Consider the following 20,578-nt stretch of genomic DNA (forward strand, 5'->3'; position numbering starts at 1 on the left):
TGCCCTCCCTTGCTCACTCCCTCACCCTTTCCTCCATCGCTTGATCACTCACCGAGCCAAGTCCTGGTTCTGCTGCTACAATCCGTCCTGGTAAGTGAGCGAGCAAAGGAAGGCGGCGGCGGCGGCGGAAGCAGGAGCCTAGAAGAGGCAGCCAGGCTCCTGCTTCTGCAGCCGCCTTTGTCACTCTTCTTGCTCGCTCTCTCGCTCTCTCCCTCACTCACTACTCACTGGGACCCTGCCGCTGGGACCTGGCCCCGTGAGTGAACAAGCGAGGGAATGCAAGTGAGTGAGCAAAGGTGGCAAGGGCAGCAGCAGAGGCAGAAGCAGGAGTCTGTCCACCTCTTCCAGGCTCCTGCTTCTGCCGCTGCTTCCACCTTTGCGGCCTTCCCTCCCTTACACGCTCGCTACTCACCAGGCTAGAACCAGGACTCTGCCCGGTGATTAGCAAGTGAGAGAGGGAGGACGGGTGGGTGAGCAAGTGAAGGAGGGCCGCAAAGGTGGAAGCAGCAGCAGAAGCAGGAGCCTGGAAGAGGCGGCCAAACTCCTGCTCCTGCATCTGCCTTTGTGGCCCTCCCTCGCTCACTCACCTGCCCTCTTGCTCACTTGCTACTCACTGGGCTGCGTCCCAGTGGCAGAACCAGTACTCGGCCCAGTGAGTAGCAAGGAAGGAAAACCGCAAAACGACGAGTCTGCAAAAAGCGAACCATGAAGTAGCCAGAGAATACTGTATAGCCAGTCTCCAAATGAGGGGGTTCCACTGTTGAACAGCTCTAAGAAGTTCTTCCTAATGTCCATGTGGAATCTCCCTTCCTTTCATTTGAACCCACTACTCCGAGTCCCAGGCTCCAGCGCAGTTAGGAAGTCTCTCTCTCTTCCTTATAAGGTTTTCATGTCTCCTCTCAACCTTCTCTTCTGAGGTTAAACAGGCCCAGCTGTTGAAGTCACTCCTCAGGGGGATTATTCATGGTCTCCAGACCTTTGATCCTTTTAGTCACCCTCAAATGGACCCCTTTCATCTTGGAGTCAACAGCTGTCTTGAATTGCTTTGCCCAGAACTGGACTCAGAGCTATTATTCCAGGTAAAGAGCTCAGGCCAAAGTAGAATACAGAGGAATCATGATATCCCTTGATTTAGACCAGTGATTCCCAACCTGTGGTCTATGGACCACCAGCGGTCCACAAGGATTATTCATGGTCTCCAGACCTTTGATCCTTTTAGTCTCTTTCAAATGAGCATCTTCCGTTTTGGAGTCAATATCCCTCTTGAATTGCTTTGTCCAGAATTGGACTCAGGGTTAATATTCCAGTTGAAGAGGTCTGACCAAAGCAGGGCACCATGACTTCCCTTCATCTCTAGACTGTAGATTCCTTGGGTTGCAACCCAAAATCCCATTGGCTCATGTTTAACTCATGGTCCACTGACACTCCATCTGCTGCTTTGCTCAAGTCTTGCAAACAGAGGGCATTACCTTCCTCAATGGCCCCCGTCCGATTCCAGTGGGGCTTCCCTTCTTTGCTGCGGCCTTCCAGAAGGGGCTCAGGGACCCTCACAATGTTTACACCCATTTTTTGTGTGCCCTGCGCCAAATGCTAGGGCTGATCATGCTGGCAAACCGATATACACAGAGGCTCCATGTCAAAAGAAAACAGTGACAGCCTGAGAGTATGTGCAGAGCATTACAGATCACCATATCAACGCAACACTTGCACAACAAACAACACAGTTTCTCTGGTGTTGCAAACAGGACTCCGGGCAGATATCCCGACCAGGCCACAAATGTCGGCAGCCGTTTGCTTTTGCTCAAGCCTTGCCTCCTTTACAGGGCTGTTGTAATGGAAACAAGAGGATGAGATGAGAAAAGAGGAAAAGAATACTGTCGCGAATAAATATTAGGAAACAAAAATCTGGTTATTTTAATTCTTAAAAATGTCCGTAGGCAATTCAGAGGATTAATACAAACATAGGCTCAAGTTCTGATTTATAGAAGGGCACTGCATTTAAAATAAACATAATCTTGGCATACTTTAGACTGGTAGTGTGTGTGTGTATTTGTTTGTTTATCTGGATGTGTACCAAAGCCACCATGTCATTCTTGGTATATTTACATGCAGGGCAGTCCATTAAAAAAACCAAAACGACTTGGCAAGGAGATTTGGAGAAAATCAATACAGCGAGAGAATCAATCTCACATTCATACACAAAACATGGTGGAGAAAGGAGGGAGTGAATCAGGGCGAAAGACCCCTTTAAGAAGGGAAAGGGACCCCAAACTGAGAAGTGCTTCGACATAGAACAGGGAAGAGGGGAGAAAGGAAGAGCCATGTGCCTGAAACTGGATCTGTTTCCCTTGGCGTTCCGGCCGTCGTACATAAAAGCCACCCAAATGCCACTCTTCCAAGTGCCAAAGCCACCGGGGAAAGTGCTTATCTCCACTGGATGCACGAAAGGAAAAGATTCGCCCCAAAATCAAGACTTGTCACGAAAGTAGACCCCCGCCCTCCCAACCTGCCTCCCCCCCCCCCCCCAAATCAGCACAAGTTTTATCTCCGCAGAAAGAAAATACAATAGAAGTGGCCTTGTTTTTCCCCCGGTTGGCCCCAGATCACACAGCAAGGGCCTCTCAGAGGACCTGGGTCTCCAAGCGCCGGATCTCCTTCACCACGAGGTCGATGTTGATGACGGGGTTGAAGTACAGGGCCCAGTAGAAGAGGCAGTTGCAGACGAACTGCGGGATGACCGGCCAGAAGAGAGCCATCAGGCAGCCCTGGGTGGACACCCGCCAGAAGTGGCCCCACATCCGCTGAGGAAGCGTCCTGAAAGGAGAGCAACAACAGAGCGAATGAAAGGCCTTCGCTTCAGGGGCCTTGCATCCTTTTTCTCCCTTCCTTCCTTCTTTCTTTCCTCCCTCCCTCCCTCTCAACCTGATACTGCAAGGTTCTTTGCAGAGTAAACCAAACTGCTGCTGTTAATGCACCTTCATTGTTTTGGAGGGACCGAGAGAAATGAGAGTTGAAGAATAGAGCTTCGAGGAAAAGGTTTGGTTTGCATATGTGTGCATGTTTACTTCAATCACTCTGGTCAGCTATAAAGCTCATGGTGCAGAACAGCCAAATGTGGCACTTTCTTGCACCCACCCCTTTGTGTTATTCTGCAAATTAAACTATTGTATTTTAATCTCATTTCTAGTGTGTAATTGCACCAGGACTGTGAAGCAGCTGGCTGGGAGTCAGCTGCATTAAGATTACTACTGACCAAAAGGTCATGAGTTTGAAGCCAGCCCAGGTCGGAGTAAGCTTTCGACCGTTGGTGTAGCCTGCTGTCGACCTTTGCAGCCCAAAAGACAGTTGCATCTGTCAAGTAGGAATATTAGGGTACCACTTATGCAGCCAGGCTAATTTAAATAATTTACAACGCCATAAAATCTCCAGCAAGCGTACAAAAGAATGAGGAAGTACTCCATCAGTGTCACAAATGGACGGTGAAGCAACAGCTCCCCTGGTGGCCAGAGTACCCTCATGAAGCTGCAAAGTTAGATAGCCTCTGTGTGTCTGTCTATATATGTTGTGTGTCTATGGCATTGAATGTTTGCCATGTATATGTATGTTGTAATCCGCCCTGAGTCCCCTGCGGGGTGGGATGGGCGGAATATAAATACTGAAAATAAATAAAATAATAAATAAATAGATACTAGAGTTATTTGAGTACTGAGCCAATGGGTTTCCAGGGCCAAGCTGGGTTTGGACTCTAACCTCCAAGTCATAGGCTAACGCTCAATGACATGCTAAACCACATGTCGACCTCGAGGACTGCAAGCCGAATCCAGCCCTCTACGTTATATAACGTGGCCTTCCAGGTACTGTACTGCAATTCCTGTATTCCTCGCCATTAGACATAACAAGGAGTCGCGGTGGCGTAATGGATTAAACCCTTGTGCTGGCTGAACTACGGACCTGAAAGTCAGCGGTTCAAATCCATGAGGCATGGTGAGCTCCCATCTGTCAGCTCTAGCTTCCCATGCGGGCACATGAGAGAAGTCTCCCATAGGATGGAAACACATCCAGGCATCCCCTGGGCAACGTCCTTGCAGACGGCCAATTCTCTTACATCATAAGTGACTTGCAGTTTCTCAAGTTGCTTCTGACATGATAAAAAAAACCATTAGACATCACAACTAGAGCTGAGAGTTGGGATACAGTCACATCTAGGAGGCTGCAGTTTGTTCTGTTGAGCCAGGAGAATGGGTTTGGATTGAGAAATAACGCTTGTGGATAGGATGCCTGGCCTTAGCATACCCTGTAACCTTTCCCCAACCACAGGCCTACAATTCCCACCATTATTATTATATTTATTATTTTACCCTCTTTCTTATTATTGGAAGGATACATAAGCACATTTACATTGAAGAAGGTTAGAATTATGGTGTAATCAGAGTTGGACAGTCTTATCTTAAATTACAGTTTTATATAAATATTCAAAAACATTTATCCCACTGATGCCTCAATTAATAAAAATTTATCGGTATCTATTTTTATTTTGAAATTTAACCCTCAGCTTAAACTCGAGTCAATACGTTTCCACAGGTTTTTTTTGTGTGGTAAAATTAGGTCCCCCAACTTATATTCGGGTCAACTTATACTTGAGTATATATGGGTAATCTATATTTAAACTTTGTGGCTCTCTGCTTATGCTACTCATTTATGTCAAATATTAGAGGTTATTCTTTAATACAAATGTATTTATTTATTTATTTACGACATTTATTTGCTGCCCTCCTCACCCCGAAGGGGACTCAGAGGGGCTTACAAGATATATATATATATATATATATATATATACACACACACACACACACACACACACACACATATACATACATACAATATATTATATTATTAGCATAGTACAATATCAGCATTATATATTGCTAAATTGTACTATTAAATTATAAATCTAATTGTAAATTGGTGGACAGGGAGCTCTGGCGTGGGCTGGTCCATGAGGTCACAAAGAGTTGGAAACGACTGAACAAATGAACAACAAAATTGTACTATACCACGATATTGTAATATTATTAGTAATATTACATGTAATATAAAATATATAATTATAATATCATATTATTAGTAGTAGTATTATATTGTATTATATTATTATATTACAAATATTATATGTATATACAATATTATATTATCTTACATTACATTATATTATTAGCACAGCACTGGAGACAAGGTGGAATTAAATTAAACGAATTAAAGGCAATATTGGGCCAAGCAGACAGATACTTGTGACCTAGGCATAAATTCACTATATTAACCCTAAGCTTGTGGTTCTCAACCCTAGGTGTTTTGGCCTGCAACTACCAGAAATCCCAGCTAGTTTACCAGTTGTTAGGATTTCTGGGAGTTGAAGGCCAAAACAACTGGGGATCCACAGGTTGAGAACCACTGCCCTAAGTCAATTTTTAACAGAAACAGCAGCCAGAGTCACAGCATCAAGGGGGTCTTACCTGAGCTCCCTCCTGGACCAGAGCCTCCAGAAGGAGAAGAGCTCCAGGACAGAGAGCAGCATGGCGTTGACGATGATGAAGCGGGACGTCCAGTAGTGCACCTCCAGCCAGTCCCAGGCAAACTCAGCCACCAGCTGGTAGGGCAGGAAGAGGAACTTGGCCACGAACTCGCGCCACTGCTTCCAGGCCGGCTCCTTCAGGTCCTGTGGAGAGACCTTGGTCAAGAGACAGGGCAGCGAGAGCCACTGGTCAGCAGAGGGCCATGGCAAGGCACCTTGCAGGGCTCAAATGAAGCCCTGAGAACTTCCTGAATGACCTCCCATCAGAAGTGCCACGTCTTTCTTTCACCAGGGAAACCAAGCGGCCTCAGAACAAAACCAAGACCATCATTTCCTAGCTACAGACCTGAACTACAGGCTCATCAGCTTTCCTCTTAAAAACTTGTATATGCCTTATATTATGATTATTATGATTATTGTTATGATTATTATGATTTTACTGACACAAAAACACAGTATGTCACAGCAAACGAGATCTATATGCTGGATTTCGTATCACAAAATCACAAGTCGAACACTTCCCAAGCATCTAGAACTGTGTGATGTATTTTCAATAATAATAATAATAATAATAATAATTATTATTATTATTATTATTATTATTTTCAATAATAATATTATTTATTTATTTATTATTTACAGTATTTATATACCGTTTTTCTCACCCCTAGGGGGACTCAAAGCGGATTACACATAGATAATGGCAAAAATTCAATGCCTTACAACTATAATATAATACTATAATGATAATGTAATAATATAATAATGTATTTTCAATATTATTATTATTCGTATTATTAAATTTATTTATACCCTGATTTTTCTCTCCAGAAGGAGATTCAAAGCAGCGTACATTTAAAGCATTTCAAAACAATTTAAAATCTACAAATATACAAGCATTAAAAGAGAATTAAATATTGGTATTTAGAGAATTCAGTTAAAATCCATAAAACCATATTCAAAACTAAAAACTAAAAACAACAACAACCTGCTTTAATTTGGGGAATTCTACTTATTAAACCACTGAGCTGCTGACCAAAAGGCCGGCAGTTCAAATCTGGGGAGTGGGGTGAGCTCCCACTGTTAGTCCCAGCTTCTGCCAACCTAGCAGTTGGAAGACATGCAAATGTGAGTCTATCAATAGGTACCATTTAGGTGGGAAGGTAACAGTGCTCCATGCACTCATGCTGGCCACATGACCTAGGAGGTGTCTGCGGACAACGCTGGCTCTTCGGCTTAGCAATTGAGATTATTTATTTATTTATTTATTTACTTTGCTTATATACCGCTGTTCTCAGCCCGGGGGCGACTCACAGCAGTGTACAACATAGAAGGAACAAAATTCAAAAATTCAAGACATAATCTAAAATCCACATCCAGCAATAACAAAAACATCATCATCAAAAACATCATCATCAAAACATCATCATTACTACAAAAGCCATTCCGTGTCGTCTCATCGTCCAAACCACAATCCAGTATCATTTCCGTTGTTCCAATCCTATCATCATTACCAATCATTGCACTTCTTGTTCGAACGCCTTCTTGAACAACCAAGTTTTTAATTTCCTGCGGAATACCATCAGGAAAGGAGCCATTCTGATGTCCACGGGAAGGATGTTCCACAGCTGAGGAGCCACCACCGAGAAGGCCCTATCTCCTGTCCCCGCCAGCCGAAAGCATCAACCCCCCAGAGTTGGACACGAGTAGTTTTAATGTCAGGGAAAACCTTTACCTTAATTATATTTATACTGCTTAAATTTTGGGAATTAAACATTATATTAGTTGTATCTTCCCCAACTGCAGGGAAGAACTGAATTGGGTCCTTGCCTGCCAGTTCTCTAAGTATTTATTTATTAAAATGCCCACCTTTCAGAAAGGCAGACCAGGAAAGAGAGCTTGTGTGTTCCAAAAGCAGAGAAGCCCAAGCTTTCCTTTCCTGGGTTATATTATTTATTATTCACTTCACTTCTAAGGCACACTTTCCCCGCTAAATACACATCTCTAAAAATGGGCTGCATCTTAGAATCACAAGTGTATCTCATGCCTTTTTGTTGGTGGAGGCGGTATTGATAGGTGCGTCTTACAATCAGTGGTGTCTTACAATTGAAGAAATATAGGTAATTATAAATACTACTAAGTAAAAATAATAAATATGACTAAATAATAATATAATAAATTACAGAGGTATCCTAATGTATTTTTGAGGTTATGGTGACCATGAAATTAGGTTGTGTCTCACAATCGAAGAAATACAGTATCATAATCATTATCATCATCATCACCATCATCTGTGACTCGCATTTCAAAGCCACGCAGTCACCCGCTGCACATCTTTCCCATTGAGAGGCGAATCCAATATGGCTGCCCCTTGGCTTGGTCCTAGACCCTCACCAGCAGCTTGGCAAGGATGTCCTCGAACTCCTCCTCCTCGGCAGGGCAGATGGTGTGGATGAAGGGCAGGAAGACATCTGTGTAGTCGAACAGGTAGAGGTACAGCATGGTGAGGCGTGGGGAGCTCTTCAGAGCATAGAGCAGGAACAGGGACTTCCCTGGATGGACAGCCTGAAACAGGGCAAGAAAGAGAACAGGGAGTGAACTTTGACAGAGAGGGGGAAAGGAAGGGCTATTCAGGTCTGTGAAGCTATACAGATATATAAACACACATACAGTAATTATACACACATGTATATTAAACTGAGAGGTGAGGCTATGGGTGCTTCTAGAATTAATGTGGTCTGACCCCACTTTAACTGCCACAATTCAATGGTAGGAATGGTGGGAGATGTAGTTTCATAAGGTTTTAACTTATTATTTTTAATACCTCTCACTGAACATCGGGAAAACCAAAGCAGGTACCAGCCAATCCCTCTCCAATCCCAGAAATACAGCTTAATGGTGTAATGTTAGAAAATGTTAACCATTTCCGCTACCTTGGCAGCCACCTCTTCACAAAAGTCAACATTGACACTGAAATACAACACTGCCTGAGCTCTGCGAGTGCAGCATTTTTCCGAATGAAGCAGAGTGTGTTTCAGGACCGGGACATCCATAGGGAGACCAAGGTGCTTGTTTATAAAGCCATTATCCTCCCAACCCTGTTATATGCCTGCAAAACTTGGACTGTTTACAGATGTCACACTCAACTCCTGGAACGATTCCATCAATGTTGCCTCTGAAAAATCCTGCAAATTTCTTGGGAAGACAGGCAGCAAATGTCAGTGTGCTGGAAGAAGTCAAGACCAGGAGCACTGAAGCGATGTTCCTACACCATTAACTCCGTTGGACTGAATGCCACGTTGTTCGAATGCCCAATCACTGTCTCCCAAAGTAGTTAACACTACTCTCAAACAATGGCTTCAAACTACAACGCGAAACAATGGCTTCAAACTACAAGAAAGGAGATTCCATCTGAACACGAGGAAGAGCTTCCTGTGAGAGCCGTTCAGCAGTGGAACTCTCTGCCCCGAAGTGTGGTGGAGGTTCCTTCTTTGGAAGCTTTTAAACAGAGGCTGGATGGCCATCTGTCAGGAGTGATTTGAATGCAATATTCCTGCTTCTTGGCAGGGGATTGGACTGGATGGCCCATGAGGTCTCTTCCAACTCTTTGATTCTATGATTCAACTCAAAAATGGGAAATGGTATGTTGGTGGACAGGAAAAGAGATTTAAAGATGGGCTTAAAGCCAACCTTAAAAACTGTGGCATAGACACTGAGAACTGGGAAGTCCTGGCCCTTGAGCGCTCTAACTGGAAGTCAGCTGTGACCAGCAGTGCTGTGGAATTCGAAGAGGCACGAATTGAGGGCGAAAGGGAGAAGTGTGCCAAGAGGAGGGTGCATCAAGCCAACCCTGACCGGAACCACCTTCCACCTGGAAACTGATGCCCTCACTGTGGAAGAACATGAGGGTCAAGAATAGGGCTCTACAGTCACCTACGAATCCATCACCAGGGCACCGTACTCATACTCAGACAATGAGGAATCACCTAAGTGGAAGAGTCATAGCTCTCGGTTTTAATTTTTAATACTATTACTATTTAATTCTATATTAATGTTTATATATTTTTAGATTTTAAATTAGATTGACTTGACTGTAAGCCACTTTGAGTCCTTCTTACCTTGTACTCCCAGAGGTTCTGTGGCGGCTTGACCCCCAGCGCCTTCACGCGCTCCAGCTCCACCATGATGGCCTTTCTGTGGCTGCCGTTCTCCACGTGGTACGGGGCCCTGGCCAGGTCTTCATCCGTGAGCGTTAGGAGGAGCCTAAAGATGAGACACCCCGGAACAATAAATGTTATGGGGAAACAGGGCTACCAAGGCTAGGTTTCATCTACACCAGGCATGGGCAAACTTGGCCCCTGCAGGTGTTTTGGACTTCAACTCCCACGATTCCTAACAGCCTCAGGCCCTTTCCTTTCCCCCCTCAGCCGCTTAAGCGGCTGAGGGGGGAAAGGAAGGGGCCTGAGGCTGTTAGGAATTGTGGGAGTTGAAGTCCAAAAACACCTGAAGGGGCCAAGTTTGCCCATGCCTGGTCTACACCATTGAGACTAGGGAGATTCACGCACAACGAGGCACAGACATCTCCATCGGAGCCAAAGCATCTGCATCTAGAGCAAGAACAAGCTCCTAGCAAAGCTGACAGCGAGGTGGGAGCATGTGTCTACTCACTAATGTGTTTGAAACTTACTTGGGACACACACCACTGTTCCCCCAGTATCCTTATCACCTGAGGGGCATAAAGTCTTCAATGAGAAGGAATAATAATAATAATAATAATAATAATAATAATAATACTTTATTTATATCCTGTCCTATCTCCCACAAGGGACTCAGGGCGGTTTAAAACAAACATTGGTAAACATTCAATGCCAAGAAAAACATAACACACACATCAAATCATGGACAATCTAAGAAACAAGGAAGCCACGCAGAGCAGCCCCTCTCTGTCTGTCTGTCTCTCCTATCAAGAATGGGTAGAAATCGTAAAATACAAGTTAGCAGAAACCCAAACAATGGGAACCTTTGATCAAAAGGAAATGGGAATGTAAATAAAAGGTATAAATATTAATAATAATAATAATAATAATAATAATAATAATAATAATACTTTATTTATATTCTGCCCTTCTCGCCCCGAAGGGGACTCAGGGCGGATCACACTACACATACATGGCAAACATTCAATGCCTCTTTGTATAGACAACACACAGACAGACAGAACAGAAGGAGGTGTTTGTTTCGACTCAGTGTCCAGCTGTTTTTGGTGCTATGGAAGGTTGAGCTCGAGTCCAGGGGGTGCTGTTGCTCTATCCTCTATGATGAAAAGCCGTCAGGACTTCCTCCTTCCTTTTGGTTGCCCAGCATTTTCTGATCTTTTTTCTTTATGGCATCATAAAATACCACCCCTGCTTTTAGCGATACCTAATTTATCTAATCACAGCTAAAGCTGTTTTCAAATTGCTTAGGTAAACAATGAGCTGGGCTAACAGTTGGCAGCTCACGCCAACCCAGGGCTTAGAACTTGTAACCTTTTTGGTTGATAGATCTTATAATTGCTGATGATTTACCAGCTGTGCTAAATCTCCGGTAATCTGCTATCAGATCATATGCTTCAATATTATAATAATAATAATAAACTTTATTTATACCCTGCCACCATCTCCCCCAATAGGGACTCACTGAAGGAAGAACTAAATCACTGAAGGGAGAAATAAATATACAAATGGACACCTTAAGGAGAACTTATAGTCAGAGTTAAAGGGAAAGGGAAATACAAGGAGTTGAATCAGATAATCCTCATGATTGAACAAATAAAATAGTAGAAAGAGCAGAGGTACAACTGTTCCAGAGGGAGGGAGGAAGAGGGAGAAATTGGATGAGAATAAGTAGCAGATATAAGAAAAGGAATATAAAGGATAGGAAAACAGAAATCATCAGAATGTTATGAAAATATATGGAAAATGTTTTTTGTAAAGATGACTGTGACAATGTTATAATTTACTTATATGACCAAATTTTATATATAGCACCCTCTTCACCTTCCGTTGACCCTCTCCAGCAAAAACCTCTCCATGTAAAGGGAGGTCCAGGGCCCGAGCTGTCCCAGCCAATGGGTCACCTCCTCAGCCGTCCACTTGGCCACGGGTTTATGGACCAGGAGGTCATCTTCCGAATCCCGGCTGCTCCAGTGGTAGCCCAGCAAGACCACCTAGAAAGAGGTTTAACAGTTAAGAGGCAGTTAAGTTAATGGTGCCATAACAGTTAAGGGTGCCATTTCTTTTGCAAAGTGGCCTGTTCCAGAAGGCTGCTGAAATGACAGGAAAGCTCTGAATGGTGGAATAAGGGCCAGAAAACACGTGGAATGCTCACAAACACAAGCACATTTTAAACTTGCATCTTGTGTTTTAAATACAGACAAGCCATTGAAATCCACAAGCATGTGGAAAATGTCAACAGAAAGGAGGAAACCATGAAAATGAACAAAATCTGGCTGCCAGTATTAAAAATTCTAAAATCAGGACAGTAAATAAAGATCAACACTCTGAAAACAGGGGAGTTCCAGACAAGAAACAACCAGGTAACACCTCCCAACAAAGGATTCCCCCAGGTAGGAAGCAGCCAGGCTTTGAAGCTGCAAGGCTATTCAATGCTAATCAAGGTGGCCTATTGCAACATTCACACTTGCCTCAAGCAGAGAAGACTTCTTTCTCCCACTCTGGACATTCCACAAAGATATAAACCTCACTTGCCTAATCTCCAACAAACCTCACAACCTCTAAAAATGCCTGCCATAGATGTGGGCGAAATGTCAGGAGAGAATGCTTCTGGAGCATGGCCATACAGCCCAGAAAACTTACAGCAACCCAGAACCTATCTTGTTTGTAACTTGAGATGGCCTGTATTTTATAGAATATTTATGATGTTCACGTGTGTTTAGCTATATTGTAACCTGCCTTGAGCCACAAGGAAAGGCAGGTAAGAAAACTATTATCATTATTATTACTAGTGCACATCATAGCTGTCTATTTGGGTCACCTATGGGTGCCCTTTAAATTTAAGCTGCTCCTTTGGAGAGAAGACAATGGGAGAGAGAGAAAAGAAGCTGGAAGCAGCACTCAAGTACAGGGGTTTTTTTAAAGAAAAAAGTATCATTCACAAGGAAGGAGAAGACGGGCAGAATCAGACCCAATCGTTGGTATGACTATCCAATCACCTCTTTATTTATATTTCACCTTTCCTACCAAACTAGGACTCAAGGTGTCTTACAAAAGACACATAATTACTACAAAGGGACTCCTTTTTGACTTTCCTTTTCAGGGGATGTCTTCTGGGGTCCTTTCTGTCAAAGGGAAGGATTCAAGGGGGTTACAATTATAATGTATTTGGTTATGGTTATGAGATTCTATGTGTAGTCAGAATGACATTGACAAATGGACACTGACAAATGGAGTCAGGGCTGTGTAGTGACCAAATGGGCAGGAACTGGAAAGTTTTATTAACATGCAATAACGTTCAATTGCTCATTGTTTTGTGCAAAAGAAAGCAAAGACATGGGGATCAGAAGATTTGCGTGTTTTATGACCCTGGCTACAATTTGTGTACAAGACCCACACACATATATACACATACACATACCATATTGACTCGAGTCTAAAGTGGCATCGAATCTAATGCACACCTTAATTTTCAATACCCTGTAACCAAAAAAAGTATTTGCTGCCAAATATAATGCACAGCGCCAAAAACTAACCTCTTTGTCATTTGGCCATTACACTTGCTGCTTGCTTAGAATTCCTACACTAAAAACAAAAGTGTTAGGGCACCAAAGAAAAAACTTTTTGGGTGCATTTTTTTTTTTGCTTAATGAATCCATTTTAATTGTCTTGGTTCAATGCTATGGAGTCATGGGGGCTGTAGTTTTACAAGGTCTTGAGACTTCTATGCCAAAGAATGCTGATGCTTCACCAAAGTACAAATCCCAGGATGGCATAGCATTGAACTTTGGCCATTAAATTAGAGATGACGTCTCTCAAAGAGGAGCTCCTGGTGCAGCTTCCTATTTTGCTTTGGCTCAGTGCTAAGATTACTGTATGACGCGACTCTAATGTGCACCCTAATTTTGGCCATGTGATTTAGACAGAAAAAGGTGAGCATAAGATTCAAGAAGACATTATATATAAAAACACACGGAACAATGCATGTTTTGGTGCCAGATTCACTCCTGTGTGGTCTTTGAGGATCCTTTTACAATATAATAATAACAACAACAATAATACCCCAACACCATCTCCCCGATGGGGACTTGAAGCGGCTTACATGGGGCCAAGCCCAGACAACATAATACAGCAATAAAATCAAAGCATATACAACAAACAACGGCAATAAAAATAATAATAAAATAATAAAATAATAAATAAATAAATAAATAAAAAATAAAAATTCCAATAGACACAATCACAATAGAGATGACAATGGGTGGGCCACATATTCCGAATAAAAAACAATTAACAGACTATGATGAGATAAAATAGGAGCAGGATGTTTATGTCTCTCCAACACAGACACAGCCAATGCTGAAAAGAGCAGGGGAAAAGGGGATCTTAAACTGGGGTGTTGTGTGGTTTCCGGGCTGTATGGTCATGTTCTAGCAGCATTTTTCTTGAAGTTTCGCTTGCATCTGTGGCTGGCCATACAGTCCAGGCCATACAGCCCAGAAAACGACCATACGGCCCGGAAACGACAGAACACTCCAGTGATTCAGGTCATGAAAGTCTTTGATAATAGATTTGCCGCTGTTTAGGACAAGGCCCGCAATGCGGCACCGACGCAGTCCCTTTGATAGGGAGTCCAGGGGGAGGGAGACGTACCGCCACACACGTCAATGCCGTTAAGACGCCAGAGAAAAATCCTCCTCCGCGTGGATTGATTCTCGCAGTGTTGGGTGCTGCCGGTGCCTGCTCCGTTCCATATTTATGGAAGGCAAGGAGGCTGTCAGCAGCCTCCGGGTTTTGCCGAATGTCCCTTTTCCGCTGCTCGATGGCGTCTGGAAAGAGCTTCTCAATGGCATCCCTGGAACAAAATGGAAGTGCTGCCATTTGCAAAGGGTCTTTGATGGCCGTCGCGGAAAGCTAGGACCTTTGGCTCTCCAGTTTCCCCTAAACTACAACTCCCAACAGTAAGCCTACTAACTGGGCAAGATAAGTGTAGATTCTCCCCAAGAAAGAAAATGGGGGATAGTTTGAGAATTGGATCCCAGTTGGCTGTTCTAACCAAAACTGACTGTAAAATATCAGGATCACCTGAGGAGGATGTTGACTCTGGGGAAGCCCTCCCACTTCTCCCGGCACTCGGGGCATTCGTTCTTCTTGGAGGCAGCCCACCACAAGGCCAGGCAATGCCGGCAGAAGCTGTGCCCACAGTTCAAGGTGGTGGGCTCCACCAGGACGTCGTAGCAGCAGTGGCAGGAGAACTCGCTTGCCGAGAGGCGGCGGGGGTTGGAGACCCCCGCAAAAGGGGATGACGTCTGGCCGCCTGGGCCCTCAGGCAGTGGCAACGGGACCCCCGCCTCCATCTTCGCTGCTGCAACTGGTCAAGCAGCCAGCAGGGAAGCCCTCCCCGGCAGCCTTAGGTCCTGTGGCACATTGTAGGCTCTGAGGGAAGGGAGAGAGACATCCATTATTCCACTGGCGGACAGCAGTCTTCAACATTGGGCTACAACTAGGTTTAAATCCCCACTCTACTGCAAAACCCACTGGCTAACCTTGAGCAAGTCACACACTCTCAGCCTCAGAGGAGGGCCAACTCTCCTTGTGAGATAACCCTGCATCAATAGCCTTAGGGCCTCCTTACGTCTTGAAGATTAATACGTCTTAACATATAACATCATCTAGATATACTGGATTCTGTTTAGATACTGGAATTGATCTCAGCCTGTTAGTTGTCAGCAACCATTTTATCTCTTAATAAGGTATTAGTTGTTTTAATTTTTATTCTGTTTAAATTCATATTTTGTGATTATGTCTGTTAGGATTGTCTAGTTTTATTTTTTGGTTAATTTCTATTTGATATTACATTTATAGCAATAGCTGTTTTATTTTCTGTGATGTGTCCCATTTTGATGTACTTGTTATATATCTTTTGTTGGCATTGGATGTTTGCCATATGTGTCAGAAACTGCCCTGAATCCCTTCGGGAGATAGGGCGGTCAATAAAGTTTTTAAAAAATATTATTATTACTAAATTGGAAAGGATTTGAAAGCACAGGGCATCAACAATTGCTTTAAATATGTTGCTGGTTGCTCTGGGTTCCATTTTCAGGAGAAAGACAGAATATAAATGTCTCAAGTGCGGTTGGTGGAGACGAGACAGAGAGGCTTCTCTGTGGTGGCTCCCTGGCTTTGGAATACCCTCCCAAAAGAGATTAGGTTAGCCCCCATCCTTCAATCCTTCCGATCCAATCTAAAAACATGGATGTTTAAACAGGCTTTTGACCTCGAGTAGGGTGTAATGGGCCCAGATGAGGTTGACACTCTGGCACTTTAGTTGTGAACTGATGGCAGCTAATATTATCTACAGCATTTTATTTTATGTTTGTGTGTTATCATAATTTTATAATTGTAAGTGATATTGTTTTATACTTATATAATGCTTTATGTTATATGTTGAACCCTGAAGTGCCTTTGTAAGCTGCCCCGAGTCACTTGTGGGTGGTGGGATATAAATAAACTTTATTATTATTAATATACTACTAACAACACCAATAGCAATATCGATAATACTACGAACAATCATATACTAAAATACTAATAATATTGATGATCATAATAATAAAGTTGAGGCCTCAAAATCCAACTGACAATAAAAATAGGAACAACAATAATACTAATTGTAAAAACAGTAGTAGAAGCAATAATGATGATTATATATAAAGAGATTCCATCTGAACATTAGGAAGAACTTCCTGACTGTGAGAGCCATTCAGCAGTGGGACTCTCTGCCCCGGAGTGTGGTGGAGGCTCCTTCTTTGGAGGCTTTTAAACAGAGGCTGGATGGCCATCTGTTAGGGGTGCTTTGAATGCAATTGTCCTGCTTCTTGGCAGGGGGTTGGACTGGATGGCCCATGAGGTCTCTTCCCACTCTACGATTCTATGATTCTATATACATACTGCTAGTTGCCTTGAGTTCCATTTTGGGAAGAAAGGCGGGGCATAAATGACTAAAATATACTTCTAACAATGTCAATAACATTATCAACAATACTAATAATATAGCAGTAGTTTTAACAATAAGAGCAATAACAGTAATGGGAATACCAACAGAAATACATAGACACACACACACACACATATGAAATGTATTGTGTGTATGTGTGTGTGTGTGTGTATATATATATAATCATAATAAATAAATATTATCATTTCATTTCTACCCTGCCCTTCTCCCCACAGAGGGGACTCTGGGCGGCCTCACATCAATGATGCTATCAACATCTTCTATCTATATATATAAAAATGCTCTGTGTGTAATGAGTACCTTAAAAACAAAAGAACCAATGAACGAAACCACACCAAATTTGGAAACAAAATGTCTCACAACACAAGGAGTGACCATCACTCAAAAAATTATGATTTTGTCATTTGGGAGTTGTAGTTGCTGGGATTTATAGTTCACCTAAAATCAAAGAGCACTCTGATCTCCACCAACGATGGAATAGAACCAAACTTGGCACACAGAACTCCCATGACCAACAGAAAATACTGGAAGGGTTTGGTGGGCTTGACCTTGAGTTTTGGAGTTGTAGTTCACCTATATCCAGACAGCACTGTGGACTCAAACAATGATGGATCTGGATCAAACTTGGCATGAATACTCAAGTGTAAACACTGGTGGAATTTGAGGAAAGTAGACCTTGACCTTTGAGAGTTGGATTTGCTGGGATTTATAGTTCACCTACAATCAAAGAGCATTCTGAACCCCACCAACGAAAGAATTGGGCCAAACTTTCCATACAGAACCCCCATGACCAACAGAAAATACTGTGATTTCTGGTGGTCTTCTGAGACCCTTCTGAGACCCCCTCACAACCCCCCCCCAGGGGTCCCAACCCCCAGGTTGAGAAATGCTGCCTAAAGGCCATCTAGTCCAACTCTTTTCACCTGGGCAAGAAAACATAATCAAAACCCTCCTGAGAAAGTGCCATCCAGTGTAGATATAGATAAATAGATATGATTCACATTCACACACACATATATGCCAGATATAGTATCATAGATTTCAAAGGGACCTCTAAAGAAGGACAATGATATGTTGCATGTTCCAGAGTAAGCAAACCATACAATCTCTACATCAACATTGACAAGAAATTGGTGTCCCCATTGGTAGGGACATGAGACAGGGCCTTTTCTGTGGTGCCCCCCCCCCCGACTCTGGAACACCCTCCCCAAAGATCTTAGACAGGCCCCTACATTGGCAGTCTTTAGAAAGAACTTGAAGACCTGGCTGTTCCGATGTGCCTTCCCAGAATAGGAAATCTCCAATACCAAGTCCCATAAGCACTTTATTAGAACTAAGATTGCCGCACACTGCACACTGCACTTGCCCTATAAGCCTTATATACCTCCTGTCACATCAGCACTTTTAATCCTGTACCCATTACTCTGGCCTGGCCCAGTTTTATTGTGTCTTAGTGTAGTGTTTATTGCTTGTTGTTTATATTGTTTTTAATTTGCCTTAGGTTTTGTATTGTTATATTGTGTGTTGAGGCCTTGGCCTTTGTAAGCCGCATCGAGTCCTTCGGGAGATGCTAGCGGGGTACAAATAAAGTTTAATAATAATAATAATAATAATAATAATAATAAAAAAATAGTGTTTACCCACAAGCCAACACTATTTTCCTGGGCCACAACAACGTGTGGCAGAGGGCAGCTAGTATACAATAAAATTTATATTAAAACCGTAAAACTCAATTTAAAACATTATACAATACATAAATAAATTCATTGATATTATATATTAATGAATTTATTAATGTATTGTATTATATATTATATATATTATATGTATATATATATTATATCTTATATAAACATTATGAGTATATATAGATTCTATATGTATGTGTGTTATATATATATACATATATATACATATGTATATATATGTGTGTGTATATATATACACACACACACATATATTAATGTATTGTATTATATATATTATTAATGTATTGTATTATATATATATATATATATTATATTATATCTTATATAAATATTATGAGTATATATAGATTCTATATGTATGTGTGTTATATATATATACATATATATACATATGTATATATATGTGTGTGTATATATATATACACACACACATATATATTAATGTATTGTATTATATATATATAATATTAATATATATATTAATATATATTAATATATATATTAATGTATTTATTATATTATATATATATATATTATATTATATCTTATATAAATATTATATGAGTATATATAGATTCTATATTATGTGTTATATATATATATATATACACATATGTATATATATGTGTGTGTGTATATATATATATACACACACACACATATATATTAATGTATTGTATTATATATATAATATGTATATATATATAATATTAATATATATATATTAATATATATATATTAATGTATTGTATTATATATATTATTAATGTATTGTATTATATATATATTATATATCTTATATAAATATTATATGAGTATATATAGATTCTATATGTGTGTTTTATATATATATATATACATATATATACATATGTGTGTGTGTGTATATATATATACACACATATATTAATGTATTGTATTATATATATATAATATTAATATATATATATATTATATCTTATATAAATATTATGAGTATATATAGATTCTATATGTATGTGTGTTATATATATACACATATATATACATATGTATATATATATGTGTGTGTGTGTATATATATAGACACACACACACACACACACACATATATATATATATATATATATATATATGTAGCAATAATAATGGTAGCTATGGTAATGATAACAATAACAATGGAAAGCTTCTACTGCCCAATTACCAATAATTAAAGCGATAACAGTCAGGCATTACTCCTCCTAGTGAGCTCTAAAGTCTCCCCTCCCTTCCCAGAGGGCCCCAAAGGGCCCCAGGGCCCCTCACCCGGACCACAAGAGCGGCGACACCATCGCGGTAGAACCCAGCCGGCACTCACTTCCGGGCGCGCATGCGTCTTGGCAACGGATGATGTCACCGCCAAGGCCGCTCTTTCAAGATGGGAAAGCTGAGGGAAACGACTGCGCCTGCGCGCCAGCCCTAGCGGCCAGACTTTCTCACAGGGATCCTCCGCCAGAAAGGGCGCTCGGTGGAAACAGCCGGAAGATGGGGGTGGGACTTCCGGTCTGTCAAAGCGAAACCGAAAGTAAAGGGTTTTTTGAGGAGAAGGGGGATAGATACAGTGTGCAAAGTGTATTTGAAGGGAGGGTTGCTGCTATTATTATTATTTCATTATATATTATTATTGTAACTTATTACTATGGACTTTTACAATTAATAATTATTAAATAATTTATAATAATTTAAATAAACTAATAATAATAATGATAGATGACCAACAGAGGCTGGATGTCCATCTGTCAGGGGTGATTTGAATGCAATATTCCTGCTTCTTGGCAGGGGGTTGGACTGGATGGCCCATGAGGTCTCTTCCAACTCTTTGATTCTATGATTCTATGAATGTATTCCCTACCTCTCTTTGTAGCTCCTTATGAGGCACAAGAGGGTTCATCGAAGCTTAAGTTCATCAGGAGAGGCCCTGCTCTCGATCCCACCACTCTCGCAAACGCGGTTGATGGTGACGAGAGACAGGGCCTTCTCGGAGTGGCCCCTCCGTCTGTGGAACTCTCTCCCTAAGGACATCAGGTTGGCCACCTGTCCTTTAGAAGAC

The 20,578-nt window shown here is 41.7% G+C and overlaps 1 protein-coding gene across 3 annotated transcripts; it reads right to left on the bottom strand.

Moving 5' to 3' along the window:
- Positions 1 to 1,890: 1,890 nt before the first annotated feature.
- Positions 1,891 to 19,861, bottom strand: LOC132782079 (bifunctional apoptosis regulator). Of its 3 annotated transcripts, none has more exons than XM_067473618.1 (8): positions 19,795 to 19,861; positions 14,869 to 15,219; positions 14,437 to 14,638; positions 11,608 to 11,777; positions 9,688 to 9,832; positions 7,964 to 8,134; positions 5,511 to 5,713; positions 1,891 to 2,814 (listed from the first exon to the last, which is right to left on the bottom strand). In XM_067473618.1, exons 2-8 carry the CDS (start codon positions 15,138 to 15,140, stop codon positions 2,622 to 2,624), a joined length of 1,356 nt encoding a protein of 451 aa, XP_067329719.1. In that variant the 5' UTR covers positions 15,141 to 15,219; positions 19,795 to 19,861; the 3' UTR covers positions 1,891 to 2,621. The 3 variants fall into 3 exon arrangements, with proteins under 3 accessions (XP_067329719.1, XP_067329717.1, XP_067329718.1); XM_067473616.1 differs by having other exon boundaries at positions 5,511 to 5,725; XM_067473617.1 differs by lacking the exon at positions 19,795 to 19,861 and adding an exon at positions 19,694 to 19,783 and having other exon boundaries at positions 5,511 to 5,725.
- Positions 19,862 to 20,578: the final 717 nt, after the last annotated feature.

This window comes from Anolis sagrei, chromosome X (genome assembly GCF_037176765.1).
Source record: "Anolis sagrei isolate rAnoSag1 chromosome X, rAnoSag1.mat, whole genome shotgun sequence".
Classification (NCBI taxonomy): Eukaryota; Metazoa; Chordata; class Lepidosauria; order Squamata; family Dactyloidae; genus Anolis; species Anolis sagrei.

Bases quoted from the DNA above. Each gene is read 5' to 3' on its own strand.
- LOC132782079 (XM_067473616.1), bottom strand. From the start codon at position 15,140: ATGGAGGCGGGGGTCCCGTTGCCACTGCCTGAGGGCCCAGGCGGCCAG. The intron at 14,639-14,868 runs GTGATCCTGATA...ATTTTGTTCCAG, and splicing joins AGAGTCAACATCCTCCTCAG to GGATGCCATTGAGAAGCTCT. The intron at 8,135-9,687 runs GTAAGAAGGACT...GCCCTGTTTCAG, and splicing joins AGAACCTCTGGGAGTACAAG to GCTGTCCATCCAGGGAAGTC.